The following is a 19,843-nucleotide window of genomic DNA, read 5'->3' as shown; positions in this document are numbered from 1 at the left end:
TGAACTGAACTTTTTTCTTAATGCTGTAAAAATCTTATTTTTCCAGTATTTTTAAGTTTTGTATAATAAAAGGGTGTGTTCTCGTCAAAAAAATTAAACCATTTTGACAATTTAAAAACATCAACATTAAAAACAATATTTGTTTTTGTTTTCCTACTTTACGTTTTCTGGTTTTCTTCTTTTTAGATTCTTGTCCGTTAATATCCACGTTTAGTATTTTTTTGATATTCCTATCTTTTGCCAATATTTCGGTCTTTTTACCTTCTGAAACTTCAATTCACGTTTATTAATATTTTATCTTTTTTTTATGCTTTATTTTTACTCGTTTATTACTTTTCTTTATATTTTTTCTGATTTTCTTTAAAATATTTCTGACGTCACTTTGTCTTATTCGCATTTTTCTGTGTTATTCAAATGAAGTTCAAATTTTCTACGTAAACTGTTATTTTCATTATTCCATTTTTTTCTTTTGCTTGCTAACAAATCATGTTTCTATACTTTAAAGCTTCTCTTCGCTTAAGAGTCTTTCTTGCTTAATTTTTTTATTATGTCTTTACAAAAATAAATACAGAGTATCCGGAAAGTCGCGCACCTCCGTGACAACAAGAAAATGTTAAAAAAATCTATCTATAAATATTTCAAAGTTATGAGAGTTTAAATTTTGCACTTTGACTCTATTTATTTTTGTTGAAAAAATAAATCTCCAAGTTTTTTTGCTACAGGCTATTAGAAGAGGAAACAAAGACGTTGTATCCTAAATTGTAACTTTGTTTAATGTTATTTGTGGCTTTTATTGACAAAAATTCTTGTACCTATACTAAATGATTTTAGAAAAAAAATATACAAGATCATCAGCATCATTAAAAAAGCACTGAAAAATGTCAACTGTCAAAAAATAAATGTCAAAATTTTTTTGCCAGAAAATTTTTTCAGTACTCTGCGAGACTACTCCCTTTCACTCAACTTTCCGGACAGCCCTGTATAATTAATTTGATTTAATCATATAAGGTTAAAAAATCAATAATAGTAATTTCCAACTTATATTTTGATAAAAATTGTGAAACAAATTGTATTTTTGTGTTTACTGAATAAAAAACAATATGATAAAAACCTAACAGAAACTTACCTGTAAAATAGATTTTTAATTTTTTAACTATCGAATTTCTACTATACTAAATTTGTGGTTAGTATGGTTAAAAAAGTTAAAAGCGTTTTTTTTTTGTTTGCTGCTTACAGTAATGGATTATCCAAGACAAAGATTGAATGATTCAACAATCAAAATACGTTTTGGGCACAGCTGACGCTTTCAAGCTAAGAAAACAATTTTCGTTTTCAGGTTACCCAACCTCCAGATTGCTTGTTTTTCGTCTTATCAGTTGAGTAAACAAAACTGCCGTTTTTCGTGTTAAGATCAGTCTTCTTTGTTTATTGCCCTATTTAATTATGACAGATGATGTTTGCAATTCTTTCATTTTCACGAAAACATATTTTTGATTGCCTTTAACCGATGAGTTGCTCAAAAAATTAACTAAACTCATGTTTTGTAATGATTTTCCACATTGCAGTTATCAGTTTTTTAAAATTAAATAAAAATGATGTTTTTAAATTACTGTTTTTTTTATGAATTATGTAGAATCATTAGAGATTACTTGAGAATCATAAGGAATTTATGTTCAGCGCAGAATAATGGTAGCATAACTTTTAGTTTTAGTTAGATAAAAATACAAAAATTTATCGATATACAGGGTGCGCCAGAACTCGAGCCCCAAAGAAAATTTTCAAGTAAGGTAAGATACCAGGAACATGAAAAAAATGTTTAAAAAATTCTATCTGTCAAAAAATTTTAACTTTTATTTTTTGACATTTTACATTTTTTGATCTATTTAATGATACTAATGATCTTGTATATGTTTTTTTAGAATTATTTAGTAAAGGGACAAACATCTTGCCAATTAAAGCTACAAATAACATTGAACATTGTTACAATTTAGAATACAGCTTCCTTATTTCCTCTTTTAATAGCCTAGAGCAAAAAAACTTGGAAAATTATTTTTGCAACGGAAATAAATAGAGTCAAAGTGCAAACTTTAAACCCTCATAACTTCGAAATTTTTATAGATATATTTTTTTTTAACATTTTTTGCATGTTCCTGGTATCTTACCTTATATGGCATTTTTCTATGGGGCGCGAGTTCTGGCGCACCGTGTATACAAGACTATTACCTGGATGTACTGCTTCGCTCACAATGGTGAAGGTTAACTCTAATACCAGTAGAAAAAAGGGCACCTGAAACAAAAAAAATGTTAAATTAATTCTAGTGTCAAAAGCATTTCCTTTCAACGTTTTGTCTTAATTTCATCAACAATGTGACATTGACTGATGGTAAAAATTTAAAAAGCAATTTTTAACAACCTTGACTTCTATTAATCATAATGCAAGATATAATCTTTGACTTGCATTAAATAAACTTATTACAAAGTACGAGTATACTATTTTTTTTCTATCAGCAATTTAATAATTTTGATAATTTAATTAATAATTTTAATAATGCTGACAACACATTTTTGAATCCGATAAGATTTGACCACCGTTTCTATCACTTTTTCTTAAATTGTCCATAAAGTAACCAAAAATAGGCTGTAACGTAGTTTTTGCGGACTCTTATATCATTAATTGAAATTGTCAATAAAGTTGACAAAATAGCCCGTAAAGTGTGCACTTTAGTGGCCAACAAAAAAATAAGAGATTTTAACACCACATTCTCTGGTGTTAATAACTTTGGTTAAAAAATTGAATTTCGCACATTTGACAGAATTTTTGTCCACCATTTTTACAGATATAAAAAACTTTTTTCTAAAATCGACCGTAAAGTAACTAAAAATAAATCAGTATTTCGCTGACTCTGTGTTATCAATAATAGAAATCGTCAATAAAGTTGACAAAACAGTCCGTAAAGTGTGGACTTTACTGACCAAAACAGTAAGTCGTATTTGAAATGAGGAATTTTTACACCGCATTTCTAAAGTTTTACTTTCCACATCAGAACTTAAAATTTACCACAACACTTGTGTTGTAAAGTGTTGGTTAATATCTTTCAAGATATTTCACTAATCTTCAGAATAAAAGTAACACATTACTAAAGCAATAATGAGCTGGATTTTTGCCAGTTTTATCTCAAATGTAAATTAAATCCACGTTTACACCTCAAATAAGAAGGTAAAACACTTTTATTAGACATTGTCTTGCTTGAGTTTTGTGATTTTATAATAAAAAGAGCACAAATGCGATCGTAAAACACCATCATTGCTTCATAACGCGGTTTAGAGCAATTCTGCAGAATTAAAACATGCTACAAAATCTAATAAAAAAGCGAATGCTTCTACATCAGACTCCTAAATGAAAATGAATTTATAATGTTATTACAAAAAAGAACCGTATTTTTGGCACATTTTGTTACATCAAAAGTGGGTTTTACACCAATTATTCAATTTATAGTTGCCAAATAATTAGAATTGCACTCAGAATGATAGATTTGCCTATTTCAAAATGGTCATCTGTTTTCTACTATTTTGAGGACATACAAGGTGCGCCAGAAATCGCACCCCAGAGAAAATTTTCAAGTAAAGTAAGATACCAGGAACATTAAAAAAATGTTTAAAAAATCCTCTCTGTCAAAAAATTTTGACATTTACTTTTTGACATTTGACACTTTTTTATATCTATTTAATGATACTGATAATCTTGTATAAGTTTTTTTACAATTATTTACTAAAGGGACCAAAATTTTGCAAATAAAAGCCACAAATAACATTGAACAGAGTTACAATTTAGGAAACAACTTCCTTGTTTCCTCTTTTAATAGCCTATAGCAAAAAAACTTGAAAAAATATTTTTCCAACAGAAATAAATGGAGTCAAAGTGCAAACTTTAAACCCTCATAAATTCGAAATTTTTATAGATAATTTTTTTTTAACATTTTTTCTATGTTCCTTGTATCTTACCTGATATGGCATTTTTTTCTGGGGTACGAGTTCTGGCGCACCCTGTAGTTATTTTCCATAAACCGATTTATTGAACATGATTGATTTTAATAATCACTGAATTTTGTTTGATGACAAATATTTATTTTGGTAACAAGCAAACTTTTTCAAACGTTGTTTAGACAAGCAATTAAACCTGCGCACGCAATAATACCACTACACTAGAAATAAATAAGGAAACAACAGCAGAGGAAGCAAACAAATTCTTCAATATCCGGTCTGGAGCAATTTTAGTTTTGATTTTTCACATAACAACTTTTTTCCACGAAAATAATACGATTTTTGTGTTGAAAGTTAAAGCAATTTAAATGTAAAATAAAAATATAAAATAAAGTGCATTAAAATAATTAAATAAGTTAAAAAATTAATGCTAACGGAGAATCCTTTAAAAATAAACCCTCTCGTGGGAAGCTATTTTATTAAGTTTGTATTCATGAACGCATTTTAAATTTTAATTTATGGAGATTTTTAGCTTAAGCGGTATTAAAATTCTAAAAATAATTAACGCTTTTACTTTAGTCTATTTTCAAACAACCACAAAAGTCTTAATAAACCTAGAGGAATCCTCTAATTGTGACGAGGGTCATATAGTCAATATGTCAAATACACTAGAGGGTAAACTATGTAAATTTAATTGGCACACCAACGTTGACTTCACTATTGCCATGCAATTTACATGTAGAAAACGTGTCGTGACAGATTAAGTATAGATAAGAGTCTGATATTTTCTTACAGGTACGTGCGCTGCTTGATGATCAATACTCTTGCTAAAGATTTCGTAAAGGGGCTAAAACGCCTCAAGAAAAATACCAGAATTTAGGTTACATTTTTAATTGGAAAAAATCAACCAAACAGATAATAGTATCACGAGGAAAGGAAAAAGATTTTTATACCCGAGATGCCTAGCATCGAGGGAAATAATAAATGCGAGTTCTTGACATTTTTTGACATTTTTTTCCATTTTAAAAGGTTTTTTTAAATTATCTTTTTAAATGTTTTAAATCCCCAAAGATTTATCAAGAAATTTCTTGATAAAAAATTAATAAAAATCTTTAGATCTTTTTGAAATTTTCATATCTAAAATTTTCATCCATTTAATAAATTTTAAATAAATATTTTTTAATAAACATGTTTTTGATAATATTTAAATAAGAATCTTGGCTTTAAATTTTGTGGTATTTTTAGATTTTCTGAAAATCCTGATAATTCTTGAGTTTTACTTAAAACTTTTTGTAGTTTTCCTCAATTTACATAATACATAGTTTGGGTATTTTTCAAAATTAGAAAAAAAATGTTTGAGATAAACAATTTTGAAATTTTTATATAATTTTTTAGAATATTTTAGATTTCATTTCTAATAAGCTTAAACTATTTATTTTTTGAAAAAACTAACTAAGGAGTATAAAGAACCATAAATGTGTCAATTTTTTGTTTAGTTTTTAAATTTTGCAAAAATTTTTGACTTTTTTAAATGGTAACTTACTATAAGACTTTTTTTACAAAGGCTATGATCTAAGAATTATTTAATTTTTATCAAAAAAATATTATATATGTATGTAATTTTGAAAAATAATCGCGTAACTCACCTAGCACTTTAATTTTTCTTAATTATTATTTTCTTAAAGCACAATTATTTGCTTGATTCTATACTTTTTGGACACTTTGTATTTATTTACCATTTTAGAAGTTTTTTGTAATTATCCTCTTACATGCTTCAAAATTTCTGAAACAAAACTGAATTTGATTTTCTTCAAGAATTTTTTGGTAGTTTTAGAAATTCTCATATTTAAAAATAATTCTCATTAAATATTTTTTTAATAATTAGGTATTTGTAGATATTTTTATAAAATTACATAAAAAGAAGCATTTATTTTGTATTTCTGAAGATTTTTTATGTTTTTTGAGAGATTTATAGACGCTTTCCAACAACAGACTATTAAAATAGTATATTATATCACAAGATAGAGAAGAGATTTTTTATAGCCTAACTGTTTATTTCCCGAGAAGAATAAAAAATGAGAGGTTATATAAATCTTTTCTACTGTGTTTTATATAAGATTTTTATAATAGTATCACGAGAAACAAAGGAAATTTTTTATACCCAAAATACATCAATTCTCTATCTTCGCAATATAAAATATTTTTTAAAATAACATAGAAACTGCAAAGAAAAGAGAAAAAGTGTTAATTTTTTTTTTATTATCGGTAGTATTTCAACATGATATAACCTTATTTGTTGTTTTGACAGATTCGACAAAGACAGAAAATTTGAGAAGGAGTTATCCTGATGTTTTTTAGTGAAAAAGTCTTTTTTTATTTGTATTTGTATTAATTTTATCTCCAAATGCTTTCGTTAGTATTTGTGATAAAAATAGTTCAAAATAATAATATTTGTAACGATGTAATTCTCTCGAATATCTACCCACCTCTAATCCATTATTGTCCTTGTTTAATAATAAAATCATTATTGATCACTAAGAGAGAAAAACAGCTTTACAACTTTTCGTCAAACTAAATAATACAACTAGTAGTGACCATAAAGTTTATTTTAATAAATAATTTATAGAGAAAAAGATAAAGTGTATAAAATGTTTAAAATGTAATCTCGTGTTTTAAGTCTTTTCAGTGTTTATGGCCGTAACAAGGCGTTATATATTATTATTCAGCAGCTTCAAAGATCAAAGTGTTGAAATGCTCTGTTGTAAGTGATGAAACCGTTACATTAACCCCAAAAAAAATTAATGGATTATTTGACCAAAGCTAAACTGCTTTTATAAAAAAGCACTAAAGATAATATCAAAAACAATAATAACATAAATCAGTTATTTTTATTATCACATTGTTGCTGATGATGTTTTATGATGTAAATTAGCTTTTTGAAACGACTGATTTTTAATCCTGTTTTTTTAAAATGTGTACCAATGTCATGTATGAAAAACCTTGTAGGGATTTTAAAGTAATTACTGACGAGCGGATTAGTGATGTAAATGCGACAGGATATTTATTTTTTAGTGAAGCCCAGTTTTGTTGTAATTTTTAAGAAGAATTGAGGTAAAATGAAATAAACATTTCTGACTCGAGATAAGTATACACAAATGAAAATAATTGTATATTTTTATTAACAATGTACTTGTATCAAACTCAAAGCTCGATAATAATTTAAAATGAGCATGTAAAAATAGTTGTGGGATTGCGTGGTAATCGATTTAATTGGGTTGGCAATAGTAAGCGAGTCTGATAGGGAACAAAACGTATTGACCGAGATAAAGAGTAACCAAGAAAAGATTCTTTAACATGATTTTAAAAGAATTTGATGTATGATTACAACATTTTTTAATAATAATTTGTTATTGTTAAAAGATCTATTAAAAAACAATCATTGAAATTTTTTTAAATGCTTTCTTAGGTGTTCAAAAATTTTTACTTTTTGAAGTACTTTTTAAATTGCGTCAAAACTGTACCTCAAAGATTAAAATGTTTTAAACTATCGTATGTACGATAAAGTGTTTGGGAGACTCGATCAGCGTCGAAAAAATCGCAAAATTCATAATAAACAGTTTAGAAGTTATAGTTAAAGAGAAATTTCACTTAAGATAAGATACCAGGAACATGAAAAAAATGTTTGAAAAACTCTATATGTCAGAAAATTTTGACATTTATTTTTTGACATTTGATATTTTTTATGTGTATTTAATTGTACTGATGATCATGTATATGTTTTCATACAATTATATAGTGAAAATACACATATTTTGCCAATTTTTTTCATGTTTCTGGTATCGTATGTACCTTACATGGCATATTTCTCTGAGGCGCGACTTCTGGCGCATATTGTAGATTTTGACTATTTTTTTGTTTACTAGCGATTTTCTCAATAACTATTTATCACAAGACAGTGATATTTTTTTATAAGATAGAAAATTAAAAGTGCTTTCCAACGATATCAAACACAAAAAGTTATTGTCAATAGTTTCGGAATTATTTGCGGTAAACCACTCCTGGTATCGAAAATCGATCAAATTTTTTTCAAAAATCGGGAAATAACTTCAAAATGATCGAAATGCACTTCTAGAGACCCAAAAGTTTATAAAACATAGAAATCCAAAAAATAAATTTTTGTTTGAAAATATTGAATTATAGCAGAGACACTGGCCAGGGGCGTAGTGGCACAACGACGTAATATTTTGCTTTTGGCAGAAATGTTGTCAAGCCACCATTTTTTTTTAATTATAATCACAATAAGAGAACATAAGCGCAGGAGGGCAAAAACAAGAGTTGAGAAACTTTTTTTATAAAAAAATTTGTTTCTTTATTCTTCTAATAATTTTAAAATTGCACCAAGTCAAGTTCTTTGCACTAGAAAAATTAAGACAAAAAACTATTTAAACGTTGTTGAATTGCTTATAAAAAACATTTTTTTTTTCATAAAAGTACTTCATGTTCTTCAGCCGCAAATATAGACTCTAAAAATCAACATGTCATTTAACTCTGCCTTTATAAACCAATGATGCCTTTGATTGATACAGAATTTCTTAAAACAAATTTACCTCTCTTTCTTAATTTTTTTTTCTACGTCAAAATGCAGATTAAAGATTAAAACCTCCAAATTTTGCAATAAAATTCCCGTCATAGAATATCCTTCCAACTGCACCAATTAAAAAACAACAATTCCAACATACTGTAATTTTTTTACAATTTTTTTTGTTTTTATCTAGATTTATTCTCTCAATTATTTTTAGGATTCTCGAAGATTTATTTATTTAGTGTACTTTTCGTTTATTAGATTTGTATTTTATGATCACAAGACAGTGATATTTTTTTATGAGATAGAAAATTAAAAGTGCTTTCTAACGATATCAAACACAAAAAGTTATTGATAATAGTTTCGGAGTTATTTGCGGTAAACCACTCCTGGTATCAAAAATCGATCAAATTTTTTTCAAAAATCTGAAAATAACTTCAAAATGATCGAAATGCACTTCTAGAGAGCCAAAAGTTTATAAAACATAGAAACCCAAAAAATAAATTTTTGTTTGAAAATATTGAATTATAGCAGAGACACAGGCCAGGGGCGTAGTGGCACAACGACATAAAATTCTGCTTTTGGCAGAAATGTTATCAAGCCACCATTTTTTTTAAATTATAATCACAATAAGAGAACATAAGGGCAGGAGGGCAAAAACAAGAGTTGAGAAACTTTTTTTATCAAAAAATTTGTTTCTTTATTCTTCTAATAATTTTAAAATTGCACAGTCAAGTTCTTTGCACTAGAAAAATTAAGACAAAAAACTATTTAAAAGTTGTTGAATTGCTTATAAAAAATAATTTTTCTTTTCATAAAAGTACTTCCTATTCTTCAGCGACAAATATAGACTCTAAAAATCAACATATCACTTAACTCTGCCTTTAAAAAATTTGCCTCTTTTTCTTAAAATATTTTTTTTCTACGTCAAAATGCAAATTAAAGATTAAAACCTACAAATTTTGCAATAAAAGTCCCGTCATAGAATATCCTACCAACTGCACCAATTAATAAACAACAATTCCAACATACTGTAAATTTTTACAATTTTTTTCGTTTTTATCTAAATCTTTTTTCTCAATTATTTCTAGGATTCTCGAAGATTTATTTATTGAGTGTACTTTTCGTTTATTAGATTTGTATTTTATGATTTGTGTTGAAATTGTGCAAAATTAACATAAATCAATTAACATACAAAATTGTAAAATTGGTAGTTTACCGAGTTAACCGAACGTCTATTTTGCCAAACGTAGTGAGGCAAACAATTCAGTTAATCCAAATAAACTCATTTTTACACCAAATAACATGTATTACTTTATCCGAAAACGTATTCTTCTACTTTCTAATGCAAGTAAATGAACAAACCAAGATGTTTTGTAAGTAACAAAATCTGAACAACGCTTATAAACAAACATCAGTCAGTGTTAATTTAAGTGGTGCAGATAGTAGTGCAAAATGTCAAATGTCGAAGAGACAAGAAAAAAACAACATTAGTAAATGTCAATAATGTTGGTAAAAGTCAAAACCCCCAAATTTTTATGACATTTAGTCATAAAAGTGGTCACTTTTGCGCTGTTGTTAGATAACACATTTTTTAGTGTATTTCTATGTTTTTGTTCCATAATGCAATTTGCAGAGCTGCCACACGGATTCGTTAGTTAATGTTTGTCGAAAACAGGAACAAAGCAAGAGTCGACATCTGTCACGTACCAAGTTGACCGCTTTGGTTTCAATGAACATACCAAACTTCTGTTGTATAAAATTAACTCGCTATCGCCAAATACAGTTCAATAGCGTTGAGCTAAATTAGCAGCTGCGGTGAAACCAACAAACACCGATTGCAACTGCGGTTTTACTCCACTCGGACAGACTGAAACTGGATTAGATACAAGACATTATTATTATTGGGTGTCACTGAAACACTGCCAACTGCGACGTAGTATCATTTTACCCACTCGAGTAATGGCAAACTTTCAAAAGTAAAGTATTGGATGACAATTTCATAAACGTTACAAAATATTATAAAAGCTAGAACAGTTTTATTTTATTGTCTAGAGTTTCAAACATCACAAAAAAATATTATAAATGCTAAAAAAACGGTGTAATAACACAAGGCGACAAAAAAAAGTCATGTCGTGATAACTTGACAAATTTTATATCATTTTGTTCGTATCAGTGAGACAAATCAAATAAACAAAAATTTTTTTTTTAAAGTCCACACACTTTGAATAAAATAATTCTTTTCTAATTTAAATGAATTTAAAATACTTTAACTTTAAAAAATTATTACTCAATAACTATTAGGCCGATTTCTACAAATAAAGACCATTCTAAAGGGATGGACTTGCCCTTTAGAATGATATGCAATTTGAAATTGAATATTGGCAAACTTTTCTTTGAACAGTGTTCGAAGAAGTTCGAAGTAAATCGAAGTAATCTACGAAAAACCCTACGAGTATTTTTTTTTCTTCATCACCATCGTGTAGAGCATCTTTTTATTAGTAAGAAACCAAATTTTTAAAATAATATACCGAGTAGTTTTTAAGATATGATTTTTGAAGTTAAAGTTTGCTATTCAGGTATTGCGCCATATAGGAGAAATGCATGTTAATCTTACTTAAAATTGCATTTTTATAACAGTATTTGTTTTAAGGCTTTAGAACGATGTAAAATTTGAAATTGAATATTGGCAAACTTTTCTTCGAACAGTGTTCCAAGAAGTTCGGAGTAAATCGAAATAATCTAAGAAAAACCCTACTAGTAAAATTTTTTCATCATTACCATCGTGTAGAGCATCTCTTTATTAGTTGTAATCCAAATTTTCAAAAAAATATACCGATTAGTTTTCAAGATTTGATTTTTTGAAGTTATGGTTTGCTAATCAAGCATTGCTCCATATAGAAGAAATGCATGTTAATCTTACTTAAAATTGCATTTTTATAAAAGTATTTGTTTTAAGACTCTTCTTTTGCTTAAAAATGGTCAATTGCACTTTCTTTGTTCTAATTACAATAAACAAAAACTGTTTGTTTACTTAAAACAAATAAAGAGTAATACCTGCGTACTAATTAAAGCAAATAAAGAGTTTTTTTGTTGTAAAAATGACTACTAATCATTGAGCGAAGAGGATCTAAACGTTTAAGGCACGAGTCTTAAATATAAGGGCAAATCTTTTTCAAATCAAATCACTTTCCATTCAGATTTCGACTTGTTCACTTTGTTCTAGCTTTCTGAACTTTTTTTGAAAATGTTCTGGGCAAATGCTTTCTCATCACTTTCGAGTGATGTTAAATTCAATAAGCCACCTGATTTATTTTGTTGGTACATTCTATGATTAGCTTCAGTTAGCTTGTAGGTAGTAGTTGGTGTGATAACAGTTTCACAGACTTATTGCATTCAACATCAGTTGAAAGTGATGAAAAAGCATTTGCTGAGAACATTTAAAAAAAAAGTTCAAAAAGCTAGAACAAAGTGAACAAGTTGGAATCTGAATGGAAAGTGATTTAATTTAAAAAAGATTTGTTCTTATATTTAAAGCTACTGCTTTAAACTTCTAGATCCTTTTTGCTCAATGATCAATGATCATTTTTAGAACAAAAAAAACTCTTTATTTGCTTTTATTAGTACGCAGGTACTCTTTGTTTGTTTTAAGTAAATAAACAGTTTTTGTTTATTCTAATTAGAACAAAGAAGGTGCAATTGACCATTTTTAAGAAAAGAAGAGCCTTAAAACAAATACTGTTATAAAAATGCAATTTTAAGTAAGATTAACATGCATTTCTCCTATATGGCGCAATACCTGAATAGCAAACCTTAACTTCAAAAATCATACCTTAAAAACTACTAGGTATATTTATTTAAAAATTTAATTTCTTACTAATAAAAAGATGCTCTACACGATGGTGATGAAGAAAAAAAAATACTCGTAGGGTTTTTCGTAGATTACTTCGATTTACTTCGAACTTCTTCGAACACTGTTCAAAGAAAAGTTTGCCAATATTCAATTTCAAATTGCATATCATTCTAAAGGGCAAGTCCATCCCTTTAGAATGGTCTTTATTTGAAGAAATCGGCCTAATAGTTATTGAGTAATAATTTTTTAAAGTTAAAGTATTTTAAATTCATTTCAATTATAAAAAAAATATTTAGTTCAAAGTGTGTGGACTTTTTGAAATTTTTTTAGTGCATTTGATTTGTCTTACTGAGACGAACAAAATGATAGAAAATGTGTCAAGTTGTCACGACATGACTTTTTTGGTCGTCTTGTGTAATCAAAAAATTGATTTGAATTTGCAACGATAGTATATTACACACAAAGCTGGGAAAGTGTTCCATTTCCGCCAAGTTATTAAGAAGTTTACCGAGACGTTTGCGTTATTTTTGTAAAAAAGGTTTAAAAACGGAAGTAAGTAATAGAAGTCAGTAATGAAACTCTTTCCAACTATCGTCTAAGCTAGAAATGTCAATATTACATAAACGCCGTTCAAAGGTTGCATGCAAAAACACATTGTCTAAACTAAATGAGAACGGAGATAACGTCCACAGGCTTTGCTAAGTTCGGTTAAATATCGTGCGGCGCGTGCATGAGAGAAGGTGGAGAGAATGTAATTTCCTTACCTCCATTACATTATCTCCTCGCATTATTTTGCGTCATTATTCTTTGGTTGTTCGGTCATGATGCACCCAAATGGTAGCTGGCCATTGTGCGATCTGAAACAATGCGAACAATATACTATTGAATAGGTGTTCTGTGTCTTTGTCCGCTACTAATATTAATCAAATTGCATATTAAACTACTATTTAATTCAACTTGTGTTAAATTACACGACAATGGACGCAAAGTGGGGCAAAAATTAAGATCCAAAAGTGCTCAGGTTTCAGTTTTGCTGAAAGATTGTTTCCCAACTTCGATGAAATAGTCGATATAATTACAAAGGAGTTCGAAAACCGCCCGATTACCGTTTAATTAAGCTTAAAATGATTAATATACTATCATCGCAAGAATACTTTGTTATAAAAGGTGTAGGTACGGCCTTTGTGATAAATAGTGTTTACTTTGAGATTTTGCTCCGCGAATAACGTTAAAAACGGAATGCTCGATTTATTACATAATGAAATACTGCCAGATTTATCCCATAATGCCGTTTCAAAGTTGATTTTTTTTGCAAACCTGGCCTAAGTAATATGTTTTTGAAAATTTCTGAAATACGTGCTTGAAACACTAAAAAACATTATGTCAGTATATGTGTGTAAAGTGAAAGGCTAATTATAAATCTGTTCCAAATTAAAATCCTCTGAAACTGTCATTTTATATTTTGATGCTAAGAATCTCTATGGCGAGGCAATGATTAAAGTTGTTTTATTGAGAGAGTTTACTTGGTTAACACTTAGTATCATGGAAGGCTGTGTATTAGAAGGTGAGATTCAGTACTCTAAACGCATAAGACAACGTTTTTTCACCAAATAGGGTAAATCCGAAAAAAGTGGCCTACAGGAGGTTTTCCAAAATGTGGTCCATTACTATCGGCATCTAATTTAATACAGTTGTTACAAAATAGCAAAAAATAGCAATAGCAATAGCAAAAAATAGTTCATTTTTCCAAACTACAACTTTTTGTGAAAGTGTAACATTTCGTGTGGTAATAAAAGCACAATATATGTAATAAAACATAAATACCGGCAAAGCCGCGAGCCCCTATAATTTTTACTTTCTACACAACATTTTTGAATTCGACAGGATTTGAAATGAGTTTCTAGTTTTTTTTTCATTCTGCAGTTTTTACAGTGTTTTTAATAAATTTTGAGAATTTTGCATCAGAATTCTAATTTTTTTATGTACGCCACCGATTGGTAAATTTACTGAAAGCAGTTTCAAATTTCGATACATACTATATACAGGGTGACCCAGGGGTTCGTGCACGCTCTATAACTTTTTTTTCTATCCAAGTTATCGACATGATTTTTTTAAAACGATATATCCAACAATGAAGCACATTATAAAAATATTTCTATTTATATACAGAGTGTCCCAAATAAGATACACAACCAAGTTCCGTTTTTTGAAATGAAAACCACAATTTTTTATTAGATATCTGGATTCGCCACTAAATTGGCAATATAACGCACCTAGTTTTTTAGATTTACCTGCAATAGTTTTTGACTTATGCCAATTTATGTGTCAAAATTGCATCGTGCATAGGACCCACAAAAAATTCATAACTTCAAAACTATTCAAGACAACTTAACTATTTTTTCCCGTCGATTCCTTAAACTTTAGCACATCTTCTGAGAAAAAGGCAAACTCGGAGTTGATGTTCCATCGCCTACTACGATTTTTTAAAAATGACAAAATACAAATGGCAATAACTCGATTTTTTTAAATACAACACTCTATATTTTATTGCACCATTACATGGCACTTTTTATGAGCTTTCGATAACTTCGATAGAAAAAAGTTGTTGAGCATGCACGCACCCCTGGGTCACCCTGTATATACTATTTTTACTATTTTGCGCTTTTAACACTGTTTTTTATTTATTTTTTTATATAAATTTCGACAAAATCTGATAGTGTGAGTTCTACAGGAGGGCGAAGCTCCCGATAATTTTGACGAAATATTTGCGAATCAGTGCTGTCGAAAAGGGAGCGAGTGGTAAAGCCGCGATCCCCCTATAAATGTCGATATTGTGAATTGTGACGGGGCGAGCGTCAAAAACGCGAGCCCCCTATTATTTTTACTTTCTACACATATTAAGTATCCTAAACGCATAAGTCAACGTTTTTCACCAAATAGGGTAAATCCGGGAAAGGTGGACTACAAAATGTGGTCAATTTCTCCCGTACTGTCCAACAAATACTGTTCATTTTTCCAAACTACAACAGCAATAGCAAACTTTTTGTGAAAGCGTAACATTTGGTGTGGTAGTAAAAGCACAATACATGTAATAAAACATAAATACCGGCAAAGCCGCGAGCCCCTATAATTTTTACCTTCTACACAACATTTTTGAATCCGACAGGATTTCAAATCAGTTTCTAGTTTTTTCCATTCTGCGGTTTTTACATTGTTTTTTAATAAATTTTGAGAATTTTGCATCAGAATTCTTATTTTTTTTATGTACGCCACCGATTGCTAAATTTACTGAAAGCAGTTTCAAATTTCGATACAAGCCACGTAGCGACGAGTTGAAGAACAACCGAGTGTTTAATACTATTTTTCCTATTTTGCCCTTTTAACACTGTTTTTTATTTTTTTTATTAATAAATTTCAATACTCAAGGGCGAAACTCCCGATGATTTTGACGAAACATTTGCGAATCAGTGATGTAGAAAAGGGAGCGAGCGGCAAAGCCGCGAGCCCCCTATAAATGTCGATATTGTGAGTTCTGACGGGGGCGAGCGTCAAAGACGCGAACCCCCTATTATTTTTTACTTTCTAAACATATTAAATATCCCAAACGCATAAGTCAACGTTTTTCACCAAATAGGGTAAATCCGGGAAAGGTGGACTACAAAATGTGGTCCATTTCTCCCGTACTGTCCAACTATCGGCACCTAATTTAATACAGTTGTTACAAAATAGCAAATACTGTTCATTTTTCCAAATTACAACAGCAATAGCAAACTTTTTGTGAAAGCGTAACATTTGGTGTGGTAATAAAAGCACAATACATGTAATAAAACATAAATACCGCCATTATTTGGAAGCAAATTGCGGCTTTGATATAAATCTTACCCGATCCAACGCCTCTTCCATCACAAAAAACCACCACAATTCCCAACGATTGCATGTTTAACCATTAATTATGAACGTCAGCTGGTTCGGTAAATGCTGCTTGCTGTTGTCTGACCCCAAAATTCTCCTGTTTTTCTACGTTCGGACCATTTCTCTCGCCACAAATTAAAGTAAATAACATCAAACAATATAAATGGAGTTTCACTTTATTAATAAATGCTTTAACAATTATTTCGACAGCGGGTAAATTACAATTTTTGGTGCAATTTCTCCAATTAAATCTATTCTTCTTACAGTACACAAAACTAAGTTTCAATTAATAGAAACGTTAATTAATAAAACTTTACTTCCAAGGAAGTTTCTCGCTTTAAAGTCGAGTAACTTATATAGTTTGGTTCTTAATTGCGCCAGATGACAAAAAACCAATGCAGGAGTAAAAGTTGGGTACAAACCGCGTAGTGGCGAGTTAAGAAATAATCAAGTGTATACAGAGAAATTTCAAGTAAGATAAAATACCAGAAACATGGAATAGTATATTAAAGTACAAGTTGCAGAAGTTGTGTGTAATCTGAAAATGAACTCTCCAGATTTTTCATGTTCATTAGCAAAAATTCTAAAAGCAGTATCAAACTGATAAGTTTACTGTAAACAGTTTGAAATTTCAATACAAGCCACGTAGCAACGAGTGGAAGAATAATCGAGTGTTTAATACTATTTTCTTATTTTGCGCTTTTAAGAGTGTTTTTTTAATTCTTTTTTATTAATAAATTTCAAAAAACTCGGGGGTAAATTTGCAAATCAGATAGTGTGAAGACTAGAAGAGGACGGCGAGCGGCAAAGCCGCGATCCCCCTTTAAATGTAAATTATAATGTGAGGTCTAGGTCCTTCTAAATTTCAACAAAATCTTACAGTGTGGGTTTTATTTGGGGACAAAACCCCCGATAATTTTGCCAAAACATTTGCGAATCACATAGTGAGATCAGGGGAGCAAGCAGCAAAGCCGTGAGCGCCCTACAATTTTTGTTTCTACATAACATTTTCGAATCTGACAGGATTTGATATCAGTTTCTAATTTTTTCTATGTTACGGTTTTCACAGTGTATTTTTAATAAATTTAGAGAATTTTGCGTGATAATTCTCAAGATTTTTGATGTACGCCACCGAATTGATAAGTTTACTGAAAGAGTTTCAATTTTGATACAAGCCACGTCGTGGCAAGTTGAAGAACAACCGAGTGTTTAATACTATTTTTTCTATTTTGCACTTTTAACCCCTAGATACCCATGCGGGGTTTTTCGACTCTACGTTTTTTTGCATACCTTTTTAAAGTTAACTCGGGTATCGTGGGGACCCCCAAAGGTGTTTGGGTGACCAATTATTTATTTCAATCTTTTTGTATATTATTGAATGTATCGACGAGAACGAAAAAGATCACTACTAAAATATGAACTTAAAGAAATGACGGCGAATTTAAATATTGATTCAGAAACCTACTAGGTATATTGATGTAATTAGCAGATTATCTTGCTAGAAGCAATTTGAAATATAGAGAAAAAGTTCAATATCGTAAAAAACATAATAAATTAGCTTTCCGAAACTGTTGAATAAAAGTGTACTCTTTCAAACATTAGGCTAAAGCAGACAGGAAACTTGGTAGGTGTCATGAATGTCCTAGAGCAATTGAAAAAAAATTACATCATGCGACCAATGCAACATATGCAACAAAAACGACAAGTTATAAGTTACAGCGTGTTTCAACTGCTTATAGTTATCAGTAAGGCTCGGATTATATGCACGAAAAATTCGTAAAATATGCCGTATTTTCACAAAAATATGCACAAGATATTAAGAAATATACTCCAATACTATATGCCAAATATGCAATGATATGCAAACTTTTAACAATAATAAATCAAAGTAGGGATAAATTTTTATCCTAGAGTACACTAGACTTTGTATTTTCGGTATCTTGAACTGCACAGGATAAACGAAAGAGAATAAATAAATTGGTTTTGCCTCAGACAAGCCATTTTAATAACCTAGTAATTAAGCTTTTCTAAGAAATTTGTACTTTTCGGATCACATCACTTTGAACCATTTCGCTAAAATTTATTTGAAGGCAACTATTTATTCGAATGGAAGGATTATAGCCATACCGGGTGAATAAAAAGTATTGAACCAAACGGTTTTTTTTGCTTAAACTATTTATTTTTTATATTTTAACAAAAAAATCGTGTAACTCAAAAAGAAAACAAAATTTCTTTCTCATAATACCATTTCATTTTTTATATTACTTTAATTTATATTAAGTATTATTTTCTAGAGGCAATTTTACAAAAAAAATAACGCTTAGTTCTATACTTTACATTTACTCTGTATAAAGAAAACACTCAGCAGAATACTAATTCTTTGAGTCCGGCTTACGACTTACCGGTTGTTTTTTCTGTAACATATTTTGTAATCGGATCTTTTTTCTAAAACTGTCTAATTTTTATCTTTAACTTGAACTGAAATTCTTAATCAGAAATTTGTGATTTGAAGAAAATATGCACAAATATGCAATATTTCCTAAAACGGGCACGAAGTTGCCAAAATTGCACTTTTTAATTGGCTTATTTTAATCAAAAAACATTAGATATGCATAGAAAATTAATAATTTTGTTGATATACCTCTTAATAAAAAATATGCATTTTGCATATAATCCGAGCCTATCAGTGTAAATTTTTATAACTGAAAATTATTTTCTGCATATTATTCCTCTTTAGATTTTAGTTTTACATACGTGTCAATGTGTTGTTTTTTTTGATTTTTTGTTAAATTGTATTTAGATATAATGTAAACAAGCCCTAAAAGCTTCTTTTATTTGTTAAATAACGATAAACAATCCCCCCCCCCCTATAATTTTTACGTTCTATACGAATCTGACAGGATTTGATACCAGTTTCTAGTTCTTCCTATTTTGTGCTTTTAACAGTGTTTTTTCTCAATAAATTTAGAGAAACACTGAAAATAGCCTCAAATTGCAATGCGAGCCGCGTAGCGGCGAGTTGAGCAACAAAGTTATGTTATACCCCATTTTTTCGTTTTTTTTTATTGTTTTTAAGGAGAAAAAAATCAGTTCATTGCTTATTTCAATGTAAAAAATTGTTGTAATCAAACGAATTCTTGGATTAAGCATCGTAAGCTTTTTATGTTCTATACGAATCTGACAGGATTTGATACCAGTTTCTAATTCTTCTTATTTTGTGCTTTTAACAGTGTTTTTTCTTAATAAATTTAGAGAAACACTGAAAGTAGTTTCAAAATGCAATGCGAGCCGCGTAGCGGCGAGTTGAGCAACAAAGTTATGTTATACACCATTTTTTCGTTTTCTTTTTATTGTTTTTAAGGAGAAAAAAATCAGTTCATTGTTTATTTCAATGTAAAAAATTGTTGTGATCAGACGAATTCTTGGATTAAGCATCGTAAGCTTTTTATGTTCTATACGAATCTGACAGGATTTGATACCAGTTTCTAGTTCTTCCTATTTTGTGCTTTTAACAG

At 29.3% G+C, this 19,843-nt stretch overlaps 1 protein-coding gene across 3 annotated transcripts in view; it reads right to left on the bottom strand.

Annotated features, from left to right (window-relative positions):
• The window catches only part of LOC123009503 (suppressor of lurcher protein 1), a 190,375-nt gene that overhangs the window by 152,752 nt on the left and 17,780 nt on the right, over nucleotides 1–19,843 (bottom strand). Inside the window, exons 1-3 of one of the 3 annotated variants that reach the window (XM_044405880.1) lie at nucleotides 16,299–16,408; nucleotides 13,181–13,273; nucleotides 2,224–2,287 (exon numbers count right to left, since the gene is read on the bottom strand). In XM_044405880.1, the coding sequence (XP_044261815.1) occupies nucleotides 2,224–2,287; nucleotides 13,181–13,204 (88 nt within the window). In that variant the 5' untranslated portion in view covers nucleotides 13,205–13,273; nucleotides 16,299–16,408. Of the gene's footprint in view, nucleotides 1–2,223; nucleotides 2,288–10,273; nucleotides 10,343–13,180; nucleotides 13,274–16,298; nucleotides 16,409–19,843 lie in introns of those variants that run through there. The other 2 variants (XM_044405879.1, XM_044405878.1) reach the window with 2 other exon arrangements.

This window comes from Tribolium madens, unplaced genomic scaffold (genome assembly GCF_015345945.1).
Source record: "Tribolium madens isolate multiple individuals breed KSU strain unplaced genomic scaffold, Tmad_KSU_1.1 Scaffold_7;HRSCAF=85;Tcas5.2_LG10, whole genome shotgun sequence".
NCBI classification, from domain to species: Eukaryota; Metazoa; Arthropoda; class Insecta; order Coleoptera; family Tenebrionidae; genus Tribolium; species Tribolium madens.
Note: the sequence above shows the minus strand (reverse complement) of the source record. Positions and strands in the feature narration are given on the sequence as shown.